At 36.7% G+C, this 19,172-nt stretch overlaps 2 protein-coding genes across 21 annotated transcripts; one reads left to right on the plus strand and one right to left on the minus strand.

The window, feature by feature from the left end:
* Nucleotides 1-420: 420 nt before the first annotated feature.
* On the plus strand, nucleotides 421-10,305 carry LOC110648934 (uncharacterized). Its single transcript, XM_021803309.2, has 5 exons — nucleotides 421-727; nucleotides 814-1,165; nucleotides 2,152-3,012; nucleotides 3,801-4,949; nucleotides 7,066-10,305. The coding sequence occupies exons 2-5, from the start codon at nucleotides 1,021-1,023 to the stop codon at nucleotides 10,050-10,052; spliced, it is 5,142 nt and encodes a 1,713-aa protein (XP_021659001.2). The 5' UTR covers nucleotides 421-727; nucleotides 814-1,020; the 3' UTR covers nucleotides 10,053-10,305.
* Nucleotides 10,199-17,078, minus strand: LOC110648935 (uncharacterized). 20 transcript variants are annotated; one of them, XM_058141634.1, is made up of 6 exons: nucleotides 16,713-17,049; nucleotides 16,396-16,514; nucleotides 16,261-16,324; nucleotides 11,659-11,775; nucleotides 10,806-10,898; nucleotides 10,199-10,605 (listed from the first exon to the last, which is right to left on the minus strand). In XM_058141634.1, exons 3-6 carry the CDS (start codon nucleotides 16,261-16,263, stop codon nucleotides 10,531-10,533), a joined length of 288 nt encoding a protein of 95 aa, XP_057997617.1. In that variant the 5' UTR covers nucleotides 16,264-16,324; nucleotides 16,396-16,514; nucleotides 16,713-17,049; the 3' UTR covers nucleotides 10,199-10,530. The 20 variants fall into 20 exon arrangements, 3 of the variants coding, with proteins under 3 accessions (XP_057997617.1, XP_057997616.1, XP_057997618.1); XM_058141633.1 differs by having other exon boundaries at nucleotides 16,261-16,312; nucleotides 16,713-17,048; XR_009146591.1 differs by having other exon boundaries at nucleotides 10,806-15,756; nucleotides 16,713-17,072.
* Between the last annotated feature and the right edge of the window lie 2,094 nt (nucleotides 17,079-19,172).

Here is a 19,172-nt window from a genome sequence, read left to right on the forward strand (position 1 = left end):
AGCTTTTAAGTAATTTATTTATCATTATACACTATCCATGAAACAATCAAATAATAAAACAAATTTCTAAACCAAATAGATTTCAAAATATAAAAAAAATACATATTTTTAAATTTAAAAATTATTTAATAAAACTAATTTTTATTTTATTTAATAACCTAATAAGGATATAAATGTAAATATAAATTGATTGAGAACACTCGCGGGCCAAAGTTAAAAAACAGAAAGAGCAAAAGTTGTTTGTATGATTGATAAGGAATAGAAAGGGAAAAAAAAAAGAAAAAGAAAAAAGGAGAGTAACAAATAAATAAAAAATTTGATATCATAATCTAAAATATAAATAAATAAAATTTTTAATTTTTTAATAGCGGACGCGAAGAGGACATGAATTATGATTAAATATCGCCGTTGAGATACGGAAGTCACTCTCTCTCTATCTGTTTCTCTCTCAAGGCTCTCTTTTGTCCCTTATCAGTTTCGCATTCTTATTTTTCTCTCTTCTCCCACAGATTTTCTCTTCTTTTTCCTCCAAGCCAAGCAACCCCGAGAAAGCAAGAGGAAAATTTGACTTATACACAGCGAATATCACGGGAAGGCAGATTCTACGAAGAGCAAATTTCTGCAATTGAATCAATTCCCTTGGTGACCAAGTTAATATCCTCCGATCTGCTCTTCTAACCCTATTGAGAATTCTACTGCCAATTCGGCGATTATCCGCTTCTTTCAGGTTTGTTATAGAGTTTTTTCTTCAGCCTTCCGTTTTTTGGCGATTCTCGCTTTCAAACATCGCTAAGAACGATCTTTTTCTTTTAGCTCTTGTAAAGCCTTGGATTTGGTACTGTGGGTTCCGTGCGGTTTCTTCTGTGGGCGGCCGTGCGAGGGTTGTTTGATCTGCTGGGGTTTTGGATTTGGTGCGGCGCAGGATTTTTGGATTTTTTTTTGTGTTGTTGGCTCATGCCAGATAAATAGGTAGGTAGGCGGATAAATAGATTAGATTAGCGTTAGGGTTTTGTTGGTTTGATGCCGCCAGAGCGATTGCCAGGGGATCGGAAAGACTTTTTTAAGGAGAGGAAGCCTCGATGGAGGGAGTCGGCTTCAGGTCATTATGGATCATCTCGCGATATTTCTCGCTGGGGAGGATCCAACGAGTTTCGCAGGCCTCCTGGTGAGTTATTTATTTTATCATTTTTTGACATTCTTGTTGGATGTAACTTGCCCTAGCTCAGTTCAGCTTTTTCATTGGCTGCTGCCAGTGATTTTGATTTAAAAGCCTCAAATCACGGGGTTGTCTGCATTTTTTTGAGTTTTGGGGCAAATTAATCAGCTTTCGTAGTTTGTTGATGATTTCTATCTAAGCTTTTCAAATCTGGTTTTTATCGGACTTTCTGTAGATATGGTATTCAGTTGCTCCTTAATTATTGTTTTTACTAATAACAAGTGGTACTAATATTTCTTCTTTAGGCTGTTCTTCTTCTTCTTCTTTGGCTTCTTCTTCTTCTTCTTCTTCTTCTTTTTGTTGGTTGTCTGATCTGATATGGGGTCATTTGGTTCATTTCTTTATGATTATCCTGTAGATCTGGGATTTTTGTGCTCTGATAATTTTTATTTTTCCTATATAGATATAGGTGTACATGTATACTGTGCCTTCTATGGATACTTGGTTTAATACATTACTTTGTTACAAAAATAAGCTGATTTAACATAAATGTATAAGTCATCTCATAAGATTTTTGTAAAATGATACTTGTCTTTTTCTTTTTTTTTTTTTTTTGGTTTGTTTTCGTGAAGTTGTCAATTATGAAAAAAATTGTCAACTTAGCAATTTCGTCACATAAAAAACACATAATATTTTTTAATAATGTTATAAATATTATGGTTAAAATCTATGATTTTAATTAATATTTAAGATAGTTGCGGAAAATATGATAATTAACTACTTTACGGGAAAAAAGTATCATTTTACAAAAATTTAATGAGATGAATTGTAAAATTTTGTTAAATCACCTTATTTTCTGTAATTTTATTTTGTTTTAAACCAAATAATCGACTTATATATACATATATATAGTGATTTTTACCCTTTTTTTGCTGACAATATATGCTTGTGTTAATTGTATATAATTTCCCTTTTTGTTTAAATATTATTTGCAGGTTATGTTAAGCTGGGTGGATGGCACCCGTTTGCTGAAGAATCTGGCCATGGGTATGCACCTTTTCGGTCCAGTGACAGGATACTGGAAGAAAAGAATTTCCGTCCATCAGTTTCACGAGGAGATAGTAAATATGGAAGGAATGGTAGGGAAAATAGGGGATCTTTTAGCCAGAGGGATTGGAGAACTCATTCGTGGGAATTGAACAATGGGTCTCCAAACGCGCCTGGGAGGCTGCATGATGCAAGTACTGTTCAGAGGTCACTTGATGATACAGTAAGTTACCCCTCCTCACATCATCATTCTGAATTTATGAACACGTGGGAGCAGCTTCACTCAAAAGATCATCATGATAATGGTAAGATGGTTGTTGTCAATGGGATGGGCACAGGCCAAAGAGGTGATAGAGAGAACTCACTGGATTGGAAACCTCTTAATAAGTGGACCCGCTCTGGAAGCTTGTCTTCTAGAGGATCTGGTTTCAGCCATTCAAGTAGCTCAAAGAGCCTCGGAGGTGCAGATTCCTGTGAAGGAAAGGCTGAGTTGCAGCTTAAGAATGCATCTTTAGTCCAGTCTCCTTCTGGGGATGCTGCTGCATGTGTTACTTCGGCACCATCTGAAGAAATGGCTGCCAGGAAGAAACCGCGCCTTAATTGGGGTGAGGGACTGGCAAAGTATGAGAAGAAGAAAGTTGAAGGCCCTGAGGTGAATTTAAGCAAAGATGGAGTTGTTGTTTCTTCTAGTAATATAGAACCGATCCAGTCGCAAAGTTCAAATTTGGTTGAAAAGAGCCCCCAAGTCATGGGATTATCTGATTGTGCATCGCCCACAACTCCTTCCTCTGTTGCCTGTTCCTCTCCAGGTAATCATGACGCTCTCTCATAATCTTGACCTGTCATTTTCAATTAATTATGTTTTTTAAGTTGTTCAAACTTTAGGAAATTTAATCATTTCAACTTGAATTACATGTTGTCATCTGTTGAATTAACATTATATTGTTAACAACTGCATGGGGTATTTCTGAATATCTCCGTGGTTACTTTTACAGATAGTTGTAGCTATGTTACAGAAATCGTGTATAAACCAACCTACCTTAAAAGTTTATTTGTGCTTCCATAAAATAAGTATAGCTTTTTGATCATTATCCAATCCTCGAGACTTGAGTGTTGGTATTTCACCTAGTACTGAAATTAATTTGGCAATGTTTTTACCAAATCTACTAAAAAATTAAGATGCAAAAGCAACAAAGGACCATTACATGACAGCATTTGACCATAAAAGGTAAAAGATCAATAATAACAGATGACTGAACTCACTAAACCCTTTTTATGATTTGAGCGCTGTGCTCTTTTTCCCTGTTTTGCTATCTTTATCTTCTTTGCTAATTTTTTTATTAAAGTGCAATTCGTGGTATCCAATTCTGCTTACCACTTGCTTTTGAAATAAACTGTTTTATTATGAGAAATTATTTGGCCAATACCAAAAATATTAAACTAGCATGTGGGCTCAGGGGCAGAAAGCTTTCATTTTTTTTGGAAGCTGCCTGTGTTTGGATACTGCCGTGTCAATTAATATTCTGCTTTTGTTCTCTTCCATTTTCCATGTCCTCTTCTCTTGAGAGGATTCTAAGTTGTTGGCTGTTTGTTGCAGGTGTAGAGGAGAAAACATCTGGCAAGGGAATAAGTCCTGATAATTTATGTGGTTCACCCAGCATTGGGTCCCAGAGCCATATTGAAGGTTTGTCTTTTAATTTAGAGGTGCTGGATGCTACTTCAGTAGCTAATTTGGGTGCTTTGCTTGTTGAACTGCTTCAGTCTGATGATTCTAGTTCAGTGGACTCGAGTTTCATAAGGTCTACTGCAATGAATAAGTTGCTTGTATTGAAGGGTGGCACATCGAAGGCATTGGAGGTGACTGAATCTGAAATAGACTTGCTTGAAAATGAACTTAAGTCGCTTAAATTTGAATCTGGAAGCAGATATCCTTGTCTAGCAGCATCCAGTTCTTTCCCTTTAGTTGATGAGGTAAAACTTTGCAGTGAACAGGGCGCTGCTGCTAACATCCCTAGACCTTCTCCATTGCAAGTTTCGTTTTGTGGGGCTGGGGATGTGGAAAAGATTCCTATTTGTAATGGTGTCTTGGAAGTTGTTCATGGTGGTAGTAAGGATGATGACGTTGATAGTCCTGGAACTGCCACATCGAAATTTGTTGAATCAGTGTCTATGGTGAAGGCAGTTTCTTCATTTGATTTGGTGAATCAGGATGCGCGTTCCGCTGATGGGGGTGTAATTCAGACAGCAACCTTGTTGAAATCCGTTTTGCCTTGTACCAGTGAGCAAGTGAATGCACCTACCTGCATGGATGTTAACTTACTTACAGAGAGCAAAGAAGGTGCATCTTTTCCAAGTGATGCCAGTTGTGCTGAAGATAATTTATGTAATCTAATATTGGCTGCCAATAAAGAATCTGCAAGCACAGCATCTGAAGCATTCAGTAATTTATCGCCTAGGGATGAATGTAAGATTGAATTTTCAGAAGTTGCCAATGCTGCTTTAAGGCAGAATGATGCATTAGTTAAAGAAAAAATTGCTATGAGGAAGCGGTTTTTGAAATTTAAGGAGAGAGTTATAACGCTTAAGTTGAAAGCCTTTCACCACCTGTGGAAGGAAGATATGCGCCTGCTTTCGATAAGGAAATACCGTGCAAAATCTCAGAAGAAATATGAATTGAACTTGCGAATAACACATAGTGGGTATCAAAAAAATCGTTCTTCAATTCGATCTCGAGTCTCTTCACTTGGTAAGCATTCCCAACGCAATTCTCTTTTTAGATGGCAATGGTGTTTGTTGGTTATGATTACCGTTAGATGTTGGATAATATTGAATTTGCTTCATCATGCGATAAATATTGGGATATACTATAGGTTTCTGGTATCCATGATTGGTTTTTTTCCACTTTGTCTTTGTTTCAGTTAATTGGATCTATTTGCATTTTGATTTTTGAGCTATTAGTTTTTTTATTATGATTATTATTTTGATTAGAAACTTTGGTATTGTAAATTTTTGACGTGCAAATGTGTTCTTGAACAGTAGTTAATTGGAAAGGAATATTTATTTCCGTTGTAATGTATAGGATATATTAAGTTCTTGTTAGTTTATCTTCTTATTTCAATGCATTTTGTTGTTGTTGGGGTTTGTGAACCTGATTTTTCAAGTTATCAGTGCCTATACAGCTTTCTGTTTGATCAGTGAGTGTCAAAGAATATGATTACGCATTTTATTTTACTCTTGGGATATACCCTATGAAAGGAGGCCTTTGTGATGTGTGTGTTAGCCTGTTTTATTATTGTTGTACAAATGGGTAGGACGATTGTACATTTGAAAACTCATTCGCATCATTGACTTTCCTTTTGTCTTAAATTTGATCCCTGTGAAGAGTTTGTTAGCTAGGGGAAATTTAGTATATTAGGGGGTTATTTAAATCGGGCCATTTGACCCAAATTTCTGGATTTCGTGGTTATTTGGCGGAATCTGAATGCATGACAACAATGTGGAGCTTGTTGAGGGTAGCAAAATGAATGTTGGATGGTTTTGGCTAATGCATAATACTTGTTTAATTTTTTTAATTTATTTCATAGAAGTATAGTTTCAGCAGCTCCCTATACTGCTTCTATTTCTAGATGGCATATGATGACTTGTTTGTTTGGTTTGTAAATTTATTTTATAGAAAAATAGTTTCAGCATTTCGCTATACTGCTTCCATTTCTAGTTGGCATATGATTTAGTAGTTTGCATGAGGATTTGACAATCTGCATTCTTCATTGGTACCTAATGTTCTGCAGAGGATTTTGTATGTTGGAAACTGAAATCTCTGTCCAAATTTTTTGCTTCAAATGTTCTGAAAAATGGCCTTGGATGCGTTGTGGTATTTCCACTATTTTAGAAATCATGGTTAACATCTAGTAATGTAGTTACAAACTTTAACTGCATATGCTAGGGTTGACCTAATCTCGCTGCACATCAGTGGAGTTGAATGCTGAACACATATATGACAACAATTGTTACCAAGATTTGCCACGTGAAATAAAAAATACATGGCCATTGTATTTGATCCATGAGCTACTAATGAGGCAACATATAATTTGGAAACTGCCTTCCTCCTAGGGTACTGCATATTGTGGGAGTTGCCTTCATATTCATAGGCTACTATGGACTTTTCTCCAAGTTCTGATGAGGGGTGAGATTTTGATTCCTAAACCATTGGGAAAGTTCAGATGGCATAATTCGGGTTTTCTTGCATTTTGTTATGGCATATTATACCTATGAATTCTCTTTCTCATTAATAGCTTGTGTTGAGGTGGATGTGCTTCATTTTCCCTTTCATCAACTCTGGAATTGGCCGAGATTTTCAGTGGTGGTGGTGTTGACAGAAATTATTTATTGACAAAGGGTTTTAATTTAGTTGTGTCATGCAATGTTTTAATAGAGGTTTGAAAGGGTGTTGTATTTTTTTTTTTTTCAAAGTTTGATGCTGCCTCTCATGCCCCAAAAATGTTACTCAAGGCAATGTTCAGTGAATGTGACATTGCCGGATTTGATGGCTTTTAGAACTGTTGATGGTAATTTCTAATGGTGGAGCCAGTTGGCAACTTCTGCTACTTCCCTTTTATTGTTGTGTATGGTGAAAATTGATTCTGGCTATCTTAATTGGCTTTTTAAAGCCAGAAAGCCTTCCTTCTTAGCTTCTTGTTATTGGATTTCATCGTAGTTAGTGACTTGTGCTGCTAGTTCATATTTGGTGATATTGATTTTATGGTAGATAAATCTTTGAAATGGAACTTCTGATGACCTTCATGTTACTTTTGCTATCAATATATAATATTTTCTTTTTCAATTTTTTGAATTTGTTTTTGCAGTTGGAAATCTTTGTCTGGTCCCTACCACAGAGATGCTTAACTTCACCAGCAAGCTGCTATCAGTTTCTCAATTGAAGCTTTGCAGGAATGCTTTGAAAATGCCAGCTTTAATTTTGGACAAAAAAGAGAGGATTGGCTCACGGTTTATCTCCAGTAATGGATTAGTTGAAGATCCATGTGCCATTGAGAAGGAAAGAGCTATGATCAATCCCTGGAGCTCAGAGGAGAGAGAAACTTTCATTGATAAGTTAGCCACCTATGGGAAGGATTTCCGGAAAATTGCTTCTTTTCTTGATCACAAGACAACTGCAGATTGTGTGGAATTCTACTACAAAAACCACAAATCTGATTGTTTTGAGAAAACCAAAAAGAGTAAGCAATCAAAGTCCTCTGCCAACTATCTAGTGGCATCTGGTAAGAATTGGAGCCGCGAAATGAATGCTGCCTCACTTGATATTCTGGGTGCGGCTACAGTAATAGCAGCTGATGTTGACAATGGTATGGGAAATCAACAGACGCATTCTGGTAGATTTTATTTGGGAGGCTACTGTAATTCAAAGCCATCACATGGTGGTGATGGGAATGTAGACCGATCAAGCAATGTTGACATTCTTCAGAATGAAAGAGAGACTGTTGCTGCAGACGTTTTAGCAGGCATTTGTGGTTCAATGTCCTCGGAGGCAATGAGTTCCTGCATCACTACTTCTGTTGATCCTGGGGAGGGCTGCCGGGAGTGGAAGTCACAAAAGGTGGATTTTGTCAAGAAACGGTCTTTGATGGCTGATGTTACACAGAATGTTGATGAAGAGACGTGTTCAGATGAGAGTTGTGGGGAAATGGATCCTGCTGTTTGGACAGATGAGGAGAAGTCCATCTTTATACGTGCTGTGTCTTCCTATGGAAGGGATTTTGCTATGATCTCACGGTGTGTAAGGACAAGGTCTAGGGACCAGTGTAAGGCATTCTTTAGCAAGGCTCGGAAATGCCTTAGTTTGGACTCTATACATCCTGGACCTGGAAACCTAGGAACACCATTGAGCGATGATGCAAATGGCGGTGGCGGTGGAAGTGACACAGAAGATGGTGGTGCTCTCGAGTCTGGCTCGGTTATCTGCAGTGATAAGTTGGGCTCCAAGATGGATGATAGCTTACCATTGCCTGTCATGGATTCAAAGTTTGAGGAATCTGATGTTGTGGAGAGGAAAAATTTGACTACTGGCTTAAATAGATCAAAGGACAGCAATGTTACCACACAATTAGGTGAGAATGACACGAGGAATGAAAAAACATTTGTTTCTGATGCTTGCCAGATGGACTGCCAGCCTGAGCAAACTTTTGACATTGAAAACAATGGCTTTGTCCGCCAATCTGAGTTAATGCAGGCCCAGGAAATTTCAAATGAGTCCGTCAGTTCAGAAGCTGGAATAGGGAAACCAATCGAAGACATTTCTGTTGGAGATACAGTGGACCCTGGCCCATCCAATCCCGTTGCTGCTGTTGATGTTAAAGCTATAGTGGGGGTTTCTGCTAATGCAAATGTAAATCATTTGGGGGCAGAAGAAATTCTGTTGCTTGAAAATAATTTGAACCACCAAAGTGGCTTGCTGCAAGATTCAAATGCTTCTAGAGATGTGTCCCACCAGCCTTTGGATATGGGTTCCTGTTCGAACTTCAGTCTAGCTATGGAAAACACACATCACGCGACCATGGAATTCAAGTCTGTGGAGAAGTCCCCTGTTGTTTCATTGCTGCAGGAAAATAAACCTGCTACTGCTAATTCTGTGTTACAAGACTCTGCTGCCATACAATTCAGAAAACTTTCATCACAACTTGATATCCAGGAGGAAAGAGATGAGCAGGGTCAAAAATTGGTCAGTGGGGATAATCATTTACAAAATTTGCCGGGGCAATGTTTGATGAGTAGTAATGAGTCTTCCCAGATTCTTAGGGGTTATCCACTTCAAATTCCAACAAAGAGAGAGACAAATGGGGATATTTCTTGCAGACCTCTGCCTGAAGTTCAAAGCCTTTCAACGTCAGAAAGGAATGCTGGCAATCAGTTTGTAGGTCAAGATTGCTATCTTCAAAGTTGTAACGTTTCACAAGATCAGTACTCAGTGCCTAAGATTCCACTTCTTTCCCATCACACTGAACAAGGCAACGATCATTCAAGAGACCAGTCAAGGAGTTTGTCAGAAATGGAAAAGCCATGCAGGAATGGGGATGTTAAACTGTTTGGCCAAATACTCACTAATCCCTCGTCTTCACAGAAGCAGAATCCTAGCATTAATGAGAACGTGGAACTGGGGACACATTGTCCTAAGCCAGGTAGCAAGTCATCAACTTTGAAATTCACTGGCCATCAAACAACAGATGGGAGCTCTTCTGTCTTGAAGTTTGATAGTAATAATTATCGAGGCCTTGAGAATGTTCCCGTGAAGAGTTATGGCTTCTGGGATGGGAACAAGATACAGACTGGGTTTTCATCTTTACCCGAGTACTTTTTGGCAAAGTATCCTGCAGCATTTGGCAATTATCATGTGCCCTCATTGAAAATGGAGCAGCAGGCTTTGCAGGCTGCTGTGAAGTGTAATGATCATAATTTGAACAGTGTCTCAGTTTTACCTCCGAGGGAAATAAGTGGTAGCAATGGAGTTGTGGATTATCATATATACAGGAGTCACGACAGTAGTAATGTGCTGCCGTATTCTGTAGATATGAAACAGCGGCAGGATATATTCTCTGAGATGCCAAGAAGAAATGGGTTTGATTCAATCTCAAGTTTACAGGAGCAGGGAAGGGGAATGGTAGGAATGAATGTTGTAGGAAGAGGGGGAGTTCTTGTTGGCGGACCATGCACGGGTGTTTCAGATCCAGTAGCCGCCCTAAAAATGCACTACTCTAAAACTGAACAGTATGGTGGGCAAAATGGAAGCACTATCAGAGAGGAGGAATCTTGGAGAAGTAAGGGAGATATAGGCAGGTAGGAGTAGTGGTGAGAGGGCCTGTTGAAGAGGTCCTCAGCGGCAAATTATCTTTTTTTGCCGTGCCCTGTATAATAGTTTTTGTATTGTTCAATTGAATGATAGGGCAGTGGACGGTTCTCAAGTCCGTCTTTTTGGTAAAAATATAATTTAGGTGCAATGTAATATTGAAGCTGCTTTGTATTTGTTGTATTTGATGGGAATACAGAAATAATCTCTGAAAGTTGAGAGGGGCTTTGTCACTGTCCCTCGGTCATTCGATCGCCTATCTATTCCATTCTGACGATTAACCCTTCATACACAGTTGGTAGGATAATTTATATCAATATATTTTAATCTTATGCTTGAAATGCTAGAGGCAAAATATTCTTTTTCTTCTTCTTATCTATTCGGATGTGGTTTTCACTTTTCAACAGCTATCTCGCGGTTCTGTGGCTGTGGTTTTCCTTCAATTATTGATGCTTTCTCTGTGGATTTGTCTTTATCTAAGGAGGTCAATTGATGGTTTGTCTTTTCTGCTCTTGTTTGTAGAATATGCGGAATAAAATTTAATAACCTATATAAAATAAGCAACACCAAAAAGAAAATCAGCATGTGTAGTTGGAAAGCGAATATAAAATTTAAGGGTGCATTTGCAGAAAACTATGTTGCATGTTTCATACCAGAACAAAGAGATTCTGGATGTTGGAGCATCTTGTAGTCGTAAAGGAATGGTTATGCAAGATTGTAAATTTGTTGAAAAAAGTCCAAGCTTACCTCATTTGTAGTTGGGTGCAAGAGGATCAATTGATGTGCATGCAAGTAATAGCCACATTCTCCAGGAACAGGTTTTGTAGTCTCTGATACCCTCTACAAAAAGTTAATAACAAACAAGCAAAAGACATTCTGATGTTCTTTTCACGCTACTTCAATAACCAATTGCAAGGAAATAAACCTTTTAAACCGAAAATGATTAGCAATCAACAAGAAATGTGTATTCAAGTTGATGTAAAATACTCTAGACTATATTTCACATAATTCAAAGCACTTGGGTTGGCCACAACCAACAATATAATGAGGATCTCAAATGAACTAAGCTTTCTTTCCAACTAGATCAGTTGCATAAATAATTTTCCTTCATTCACCTATCTGACCATATTGTCTGTAAGACAAGAAAAAACAAATTGAAATTTGCAACAGAAGATGTTGCAAACGGTAAATGAAAAGTTTGATGACAATTTTGGTAATACAAAGGCTCATGCAAGTGTTTTTAGCCAAATCAAACAACTTGTTCTGTTATTCTATATAGTTTGTAGTTGGTACAGTACCCTAGATTACTTTGGCTCTCACAAGTTGATGCAGCAGAAATATCAACTAGAATAATAGACAAAATGGTAGTTATTGCTGTTAATGGCTTCAAGTAATTTTACCACATCCCTACGTAATACATAATTTAACTGTTCAAACTCATAGCCCTATAAAATAATCATGACTTGGTTTACCTAGGGAAGGATGCTCGATAAAAGAAATATGAATACGTGCTTGGTGTGGCCTTCCTGACTCAATTTCAACCTGTTTAACAGGAGAGGATTTGTTCTGTCTCATAAATTTCAGATAAAGACATGGATACCTGGGCCAATGTGCAGTTTCCCTGCATGTCGCTCTCAAGTACTTCAACTTTCATCAATGCTGGCGTACCTTGTATAACCAAAAATAGGACTGTTCCAATTGGTTGCTCGGTGATAACCTATCATGCAGATATGGATTATAACATGTAAAAAAATTTGCAAAGAACAACTTAATAAGTGACAAAACAGTAGATGCAGATGATTCTTCAAATTAGCTAACTAATGTCGAACAGTTTTAATTTTAGTCAGCTACTTTTGAGTTAAAGACGAAATAATGGCTAGTTTTCTTTGAAAAAATCTATCTGTTGGTCACCTTTTTGAATCCTAACAGCTACATTTCAGAAGTTCCTATACAAGGCTTCATTTACTACCCTTTCACCTAATAAAAGCACTTCAACTCTTAGTGATCAATTGAGATCATTTATAAGCCTTTGTTCTTGAAATTCATGTTTTTTGTTTTGGTTCTTATATTGGCAAACATTCTCTCTCATCTTAATAGCTCTTTATGGTTTTATTCTTGAGTGATTGAAAGTGATCTTACAAAAAACTATATAAGGTTATCAAGCATCCTTGAAGCTTGACGAAGAGTTTGAGTGTGGAGAAGCACTTGTAAAGGTTGCAAGAACCCTTGGAAGTTCGTGGGATTGTAAAAAGCTTGTTTCTTGCCCCTTGAAACGAGACATATAGTAAAGAGCAACTCTCAAAGGGATTCTTTGAGGAGTGAATGTAGGCTAGTGAGAGCCGAATCACTGTAAATCATAGTGTTTGATCTTCTTCTCCTTATTATCTTTATTTCCAGCACTTTAAGTTGTTATTTGTAATATATATATATGTATGTGTGTGTGTTTGTGTGTGTGTGCTAGGTATTTTGCTTGTATATTTACTCGAATGTTAGGAAGTGTTACATGCTTGTTGAGTAGCAAAATTTAGCTAACTTATAGTTCTTTGAAGTGTTTTGATTAAAACCCTGTTGTACTTTCTGCAGCACTTTTTTGCCACTTATTCACACACATTAGAGTGCCTAATCTAGCTTCAATTTTTCAGAGTGCTTAGAGCAAGAGTAGAAAAATTGATAATTGTCCAATTCACCTCCCTCTTGGACATACTTTCTGGGACAACAAATTGGTATCAGAGCTTAACTCTCTAGCTTTGTGTTTAAATACCTTAAGAGGGTTCCTATGGCAAATGGAAATGCATACATATCCGTTTAGCTGAAGGCTATTCCATTACAAGATCTCCATTGTTCAATGGAACTAACTATTCCTTTTGGAAAGTTAGAATTTAAACATTATTCAATCTATTGATATAAATGCTTGGTTGAATATCTTGAATGGTCCATTTATACCTTCTAAGAAAGTAGGAGATGCACAAGTTATTGAACTTGAAAGTGAATATGCTACATATACTCAACTCAACTCAACTAAGCCTTTATCCCAAAAATTTGGGGTCGGCTCTATGGATTCGCTTTCTCCACTCTAAAAGTGAATATACTACATATGATTGGAAGAAAGTGCAAATGAATGCCAAAGCTATAAATATTTTGTATTGTGGTTTAGATGCCACTGAATATTATTGTATTTCAGGTTGCACTTCAGATAAGGAAATTTGGGAAAAGCTACAAGTGATGTACGGAGGTACCAATCAGGTCAAGAAATCAAAACCCAACTTACTTGTTCGTGACTATGAGCGTTTCGAGAAAAATCCTGATGAATCAATGGCTGAAATGAGGACAAGGTTCACAAACCTTATCAATATCCTCAATGTATGTGGAAAGACATTTATGGAAGAGGAGCTTGTCAAGAAGATTTTGAGGTCTTTGCCAAAAACTTGGAAAACAAAAGTCACAGTTCTTTTAGATTCAAAGAATTTCCAGTCTTACACATATGATGAGCTTATTGGGTCTCTCATTGCATATAAGATGACGTTTGAAAAGAATAATGCAATTGAGGATGACAAAAAGAAGAAAGTACTTGCCTTCAAAACTGACAAAGTAAAAGAGAAGAAGAAATCCATTGTGCCCAAGGACAAATCAAGTGATGAATGTTCAAGTAGTAGAGGCAACAATGAGGACATGGAAATGCTACCAAGAAATCTCAAAAAGATTTTTAAGAAAGAGAGCAGAAAATACAAAAAGTGCAAAGAAAAGTATTATATGGAAGCAAGTGGTGACTCTACATCAAGTGATGCTGTTTCCAACACCAAGGAAGTTGCAAATTTATGTTTAATGGCTGTGGAAGATGTTGAAAATTCAAAGAAAGAAAAAAGTCTTCAGCAGGTAAGTGAATCCGAACCGATTTCTTTTGAGGAATTAGAAGATGCTTTTGCTTTAGCTCACAAAGAATATAGATGGTACAAGAAAAGGTATTCTAACTTAAAAAGGCAAATGAATATCTAAGGTCTGAAATATTAGTTTGAGTTTGTTTCTCAAGAAAATACATTTTGTAAAAGCCAAATGATTTTGTTTGAGGTGCTAAAAAATGAACTGAAACACTCTAAGGATGTTTGTAATGAACTTCTTGAGAAAAACAAGATTTTAGAGGCAAAAGTCAGCTAGGATAGTGCCTCCAACTGAGAATGAATTTTGAGATTTTTATGTCATTTAACTTTCTGCTATTAGTTGTTTAGTGTAGCATTAGTTATCTCATTCCTTTTTGTTTCTTCATTGAACAAAAACTTCATTTAATGTAATTTTCCCCACGTTTCTCTTATATTTGACCTTTGTCCCTCCTCCTGTCCTTCCAAATAATAGACTTGAATCAAGAAAATTATACATACCTGTCCTTCCAAATAATAGACTTGAATCAAGAAAATTATACATAGGAGAGTTAAAATTGATTCACAACAAATATTTCTAACCCTTGCCATTGAAAATTTCTGAAAAAGTGAAGCAAAGACTGGAACTTAAACTAGGGATCCACTATCAAATTTCAATATGGTTTGAAAGAAAGTTGCTCAATCTCTCTGCACAATTATTAAACACCAGAAAACGAGGTTAATTTGAGACCAGAGGAGTAATAGGCATCACTGCAATCAATAGCTTCAAAGGAAAAAATGATAAGGTTCTCATATCAGGTGAATTTTTACATAATTTAGAAATAAGCAGAGGAGAAAGCAGGATGGAATTCTCTACTAACCCAATGCCTCTAATACAAGATGTGCCATCAGCAAAATATGCTGCTAGGTGAGTCCTGGCAAGCTTTGACTTTGCACACAGTAATATTCCTAGAATCCACTTGACAACTGATCAAATCATTGGAAATTTAGAAGAAGATATGGTTTTTTCCTAATCAACACTATTGATGCAATATAAAGACCAAAAGAACTGGTGAGACAACTCTCAGGTAAAAGAAGCACAAAATGTCTGGCATGTTATGCAAGGAAGAGAATAAAAACCATCAGCATAAAAATGAAACTGCAGAAATCTCTGATTACCAAAATAAATATGGTTGTCATATCATTCCATTATATAAAAAATCTAAACAGTGTACAGGTGCACTAAATTTTCTGCATTGGGAGTTTGAGAGAGGAATAGACATGGCATCGCAGGAAGGCAAAAACATGGCAGGAAACCGTCACATTCAGGCAATAGTGGATCAGCCTTGCTGTCAAAACTAAGATCAAACTGACAGTTACATAGGGACTTCTGTCCTGAATTAAACTATGGAATTATCAAACACAACTAACAAATAATAGGATCTATATTTATTTCTTAGTTCTCGGAATTTATTATTTATTTCAGTAAATATTAGTTGTGCAAACTGGCCTTCAAGAGTATGCTTCCTTCTGATCACTGGATTAATTAAAAAAAATTTTCAGTTGTCATGTATATGAGGTTATGAACCATTGAGAACGCAGCTAACAGTTAACAATAGCAAACAGTCATTGTCATATTGTTCAGCAATACCTCAGCTAACCAGATGTGCCCCTTCCTATGCGATGAACAGAAACGAGATGTGATTCTTGGCTCAGTAAGAAAGAGATTTGTTTCTTTGCCCAGAGATTTGTTCCTTAGCTAACCAGTGGAATTCAGTTGAAACAGTTTGCTGTTGGAAAAACCCTCCAGGCAAAACTTGCAGACCCGAAGGCTTATTAAAAGCAATCTGATTATTAACATAATTTCATGTCAATCAAATGAAATAAATGACTTTTCACATCCTAAGTGCAAGGATACTCCAATATCAAAGGTTTTATTGGTTTGCTGGAGGTCAGGATAAAGATTAAAAGCTGTTGATTCCTAATTCCTATACTACACCCAATGCAACATTTTAGCTTAGTTGAAATCAACTCTTCATAGAATATAATGTAAGATTCATGGCATGGGTAGCAGTGTATGCAAATGTATCTTTTTCCTAAGCCTTCATGTTCATACCCACTTACTGAGATTTGTCAGTGCAGAATTATTTATTAAAATGGTGGTTCTGCAAACATATTCAGCATAACAACTGAGTTGCAGTTCAAAAAAGGGGATTTTTTTTTTTGACATAAATGCATACCAGTTCAGCAATCGGAAGTTCAAAAAATCAATAACCAAAAAAAAAAAAAAAAATGCTGTATCAATCATACATGAGCCTAAATGCATATATTTACCACTATAACACATTTACCATAACAGCATCTTCATATAAAACTTGTTGCGCGTAAGGTGAATCAAGCAATCTGCAAGGAAGCCTGTGGTAGACAAGTTCTGAACCAGTCCAAAGCAATACAAAATTATAATATGGATAAAAGAAATTGCACACCTTATATTTCAACTAAATCAATGCATTAGCTACAAATAGTTCTTCATTATTGAGTTGGGTATCAACAAAAACTTGAGGACTATTTTGGGTTCTTTAACAACTGTACCATCAATTATTTTCTGCAAAACTAACAAAAAAATGAACACATAAAAGTTCTGAGAATTAACCAAGATTTCAGATGCAGTCTCAAGAAATAGAATCGAACTTGTTCATTGTGGATTCGCTTCAACCAGTTGCTAAATTATAGTATAGAAAGATCTCTTCTTTGAATTTTTTAGCAGAATGAATCTTAATGAGCAGTAATGGGTTTGGCTTACCATTGTAATGGAGCTGAATTCTTCTACTTGCCAGAGTGGAATTTCAATCAGTGTTAATTCTGCAAGCATCAAAGCTAATAAAAGAAACTAACAAACGGCTAAAAGAATATTGAAAAAGCAAACTTTAATTGAAATAGAATTGACATCAAATGAAGGGCAAAGGCAGTGAAAGAGGAAGACAAGAATCGGAGGAAGAAACGACATCGTTGTTGTTTGTGATGTGTTGGCCGTGTTTTTCTCTTTGAACATGAAGCTTCTTCCCCTATTGTTGCAGTGATTTCAAGGGGAAGTCTCGGAAAATTTTATTGTTCAGGAAATTACATTATGCACCTCAATGTTTTAAAACATTTACAATCTCATTCAACAGCATTGCATGCCTCTTTCTTTGAATTTATCAGAAAAATTGAAGCCAACTTCTTAAACCCAGAAGAGCAAAGTAGCTTCTCTGGAATTGTTCTAGCAAGGCTAAAAGGTTGTATACAAATCAGAGTTTCTTGAATTTCATTTGCCTTTTTCCATAAAAGAAAGTCTAATTCACACAATATCAAATCTAATAACAGAATTCAAATGTTTTGTACAAGATAATCAATTAAATGCCAACTTGAACATGAATCAAAAGCCTTCTACTCAATAGAGTTTGTACACAGCCTTGACAGAGTTCAATAAAAGAAAATCAACTGATAAAGTTCAGTCTGCTAAAGGAAAAGTAACTGATAACATTCAACATGAGTTGAGTCCACTGCTGGATCAACTTTGCTTGCATGAGTTTCACCTCAGTTTCAGCTACCTGCAACTTTCTCACTTTTCTTCTAATTTCTGCTTTTCGAATTCCCATTTGAACTCAATCTTTCCTTGATAAAACTAATTTCAGAACCTGGCTGCGTATATTCAGAAAATTTTTTCAGCTTCAATGATTCATTGAGGCATAATATTGTGTTTAATATTTTCTCTTAATTTGCGCTTAGCCTGTCCCAAGCCTGGATAAAGGAGGAGGGTTGTGGTAGGTGACAACCAGCGTAAAAATTTCTTCATGCAATATGGATTCAAATGATATAAACGTTGGGGCGTCCTCTACTTACGACGCGCTACATCGGAGCCCAGGTGTAGTGAGAAGTATGCAAGGGTGTAGGGCGTTCACCGAAAGCGATGCGCTATGCCGGCACCTGGGTGTGATGTTAAGTGAGCAAGTGTTTCCACATCATGGATGGATGTGGGTAAAGAAGTTAGTCCATAGGACAAATAGTAAAAAGGATAGTGAAACAGAATACAAAATAGACATAGAAAACAATAGAAGATATGATAGAAGAAGACCAATTAGGAAGGAACATGATAGGAGAAGGATCATGGTTGGTACTTAGAATGTTGGATCACTTACAGGAAAATTAATAGAGCTTGTGGAAAGGAGAAGGGTGAATATTGCTTGCATTCAGGAGACTAAATGGGTAGGAGGAAAAAGCAAGAAAGTGAGTAATTCAGGGTACAAACTGTGGTTTACCAGAAGGGAGAGAAACAAGAATGGAGTGGGCATAATTATAAACAAAACATTAAAAGATGTTGTAATAGCTGTGAAAAGAGTATAAGATAAAATTATACTAGTAAAGGTAGTACTAGAAGGAGAAATAATAAATATAGTTAGTGCTTATGCCCCATAAATAGGACTAGATAGTGAGAGTAAACAAATGTTTTGAGAAGATATGGATGATCTAATGCAAAGCATATCGAGTGAAGAGAATGTTTTCATTGGTGGAGATTTGAATGGACATGTAGGAAGTAATAGGCAAGGTTATGAGAATGTTCATGGAGGTTTTGGTTTTGGCAGTCAAATGAGGAGGGAAAAAGTATTCTAGATTTTGCTATGGCATACGACCTGATACTAGCAAATACCTACTTTCTAAAAAGAGAGTCACATTTAGTGACTTTCAAAAGTGGGCAACATAAAAGCCAAATCGACTTCCTCTTAACCAGAAAGACAAATAGTGCTCTATGCAAGGATTACAAGGTCATTCTAGGAGAGGCTTTAACAAGTCAACATCGGTTAGTGGTCTTAGATGTCAAGTTTAGGAACAATTCAAGTAAGGTCAGAAGAAATAGTGTAGCTCGAACAAAGTGGTGGGAGTTCAAAGGAGTAAAGCAAGTGAAGTTCAAAAATGATTTTCTCGAGTCCGAAGCATGGAAGCTGGATATGGAGGCCAATGATATGTGGATACAGATGACATCAAAGATTAGAGAAGTAGCTAGACAAGTACTCGGAGAGTCTAAAGGACATGGACCACCCTCAAAAGAGAGATGGTGGTGGAATGAGAAAGTACAAAAGGCAGTGAAGAGAAAAAGGAAATGTTATAAGAAATTACCTAAATGTGATAATAATAAGGCATATGAACAGTACAAGATAGCAAAGAAAGAGGCAAAAAAGGCAGTTAGTTAAGCAAGAGCACAGGCATTTGAAAAGTTATATGAAAA

Source organism: Hevea brasiliensis, unplaced genomic scaffold, assembly GCF_030052815.1.
Source record: "Hevea brasiliensis isolate MT/VB/25A 57/8 unplaced genomic scaffold, ASM3005281v1 Scaf174, whole genome shotgun sequence".
Taxonomy (NCBI): domain Eukaryota; kingdom Viridiplantae; phylum Streptophyta; class Magnoliopsida; order Malpighiales; family Euphorbiaceae; genus Hevea; species Hevea brasiliensis.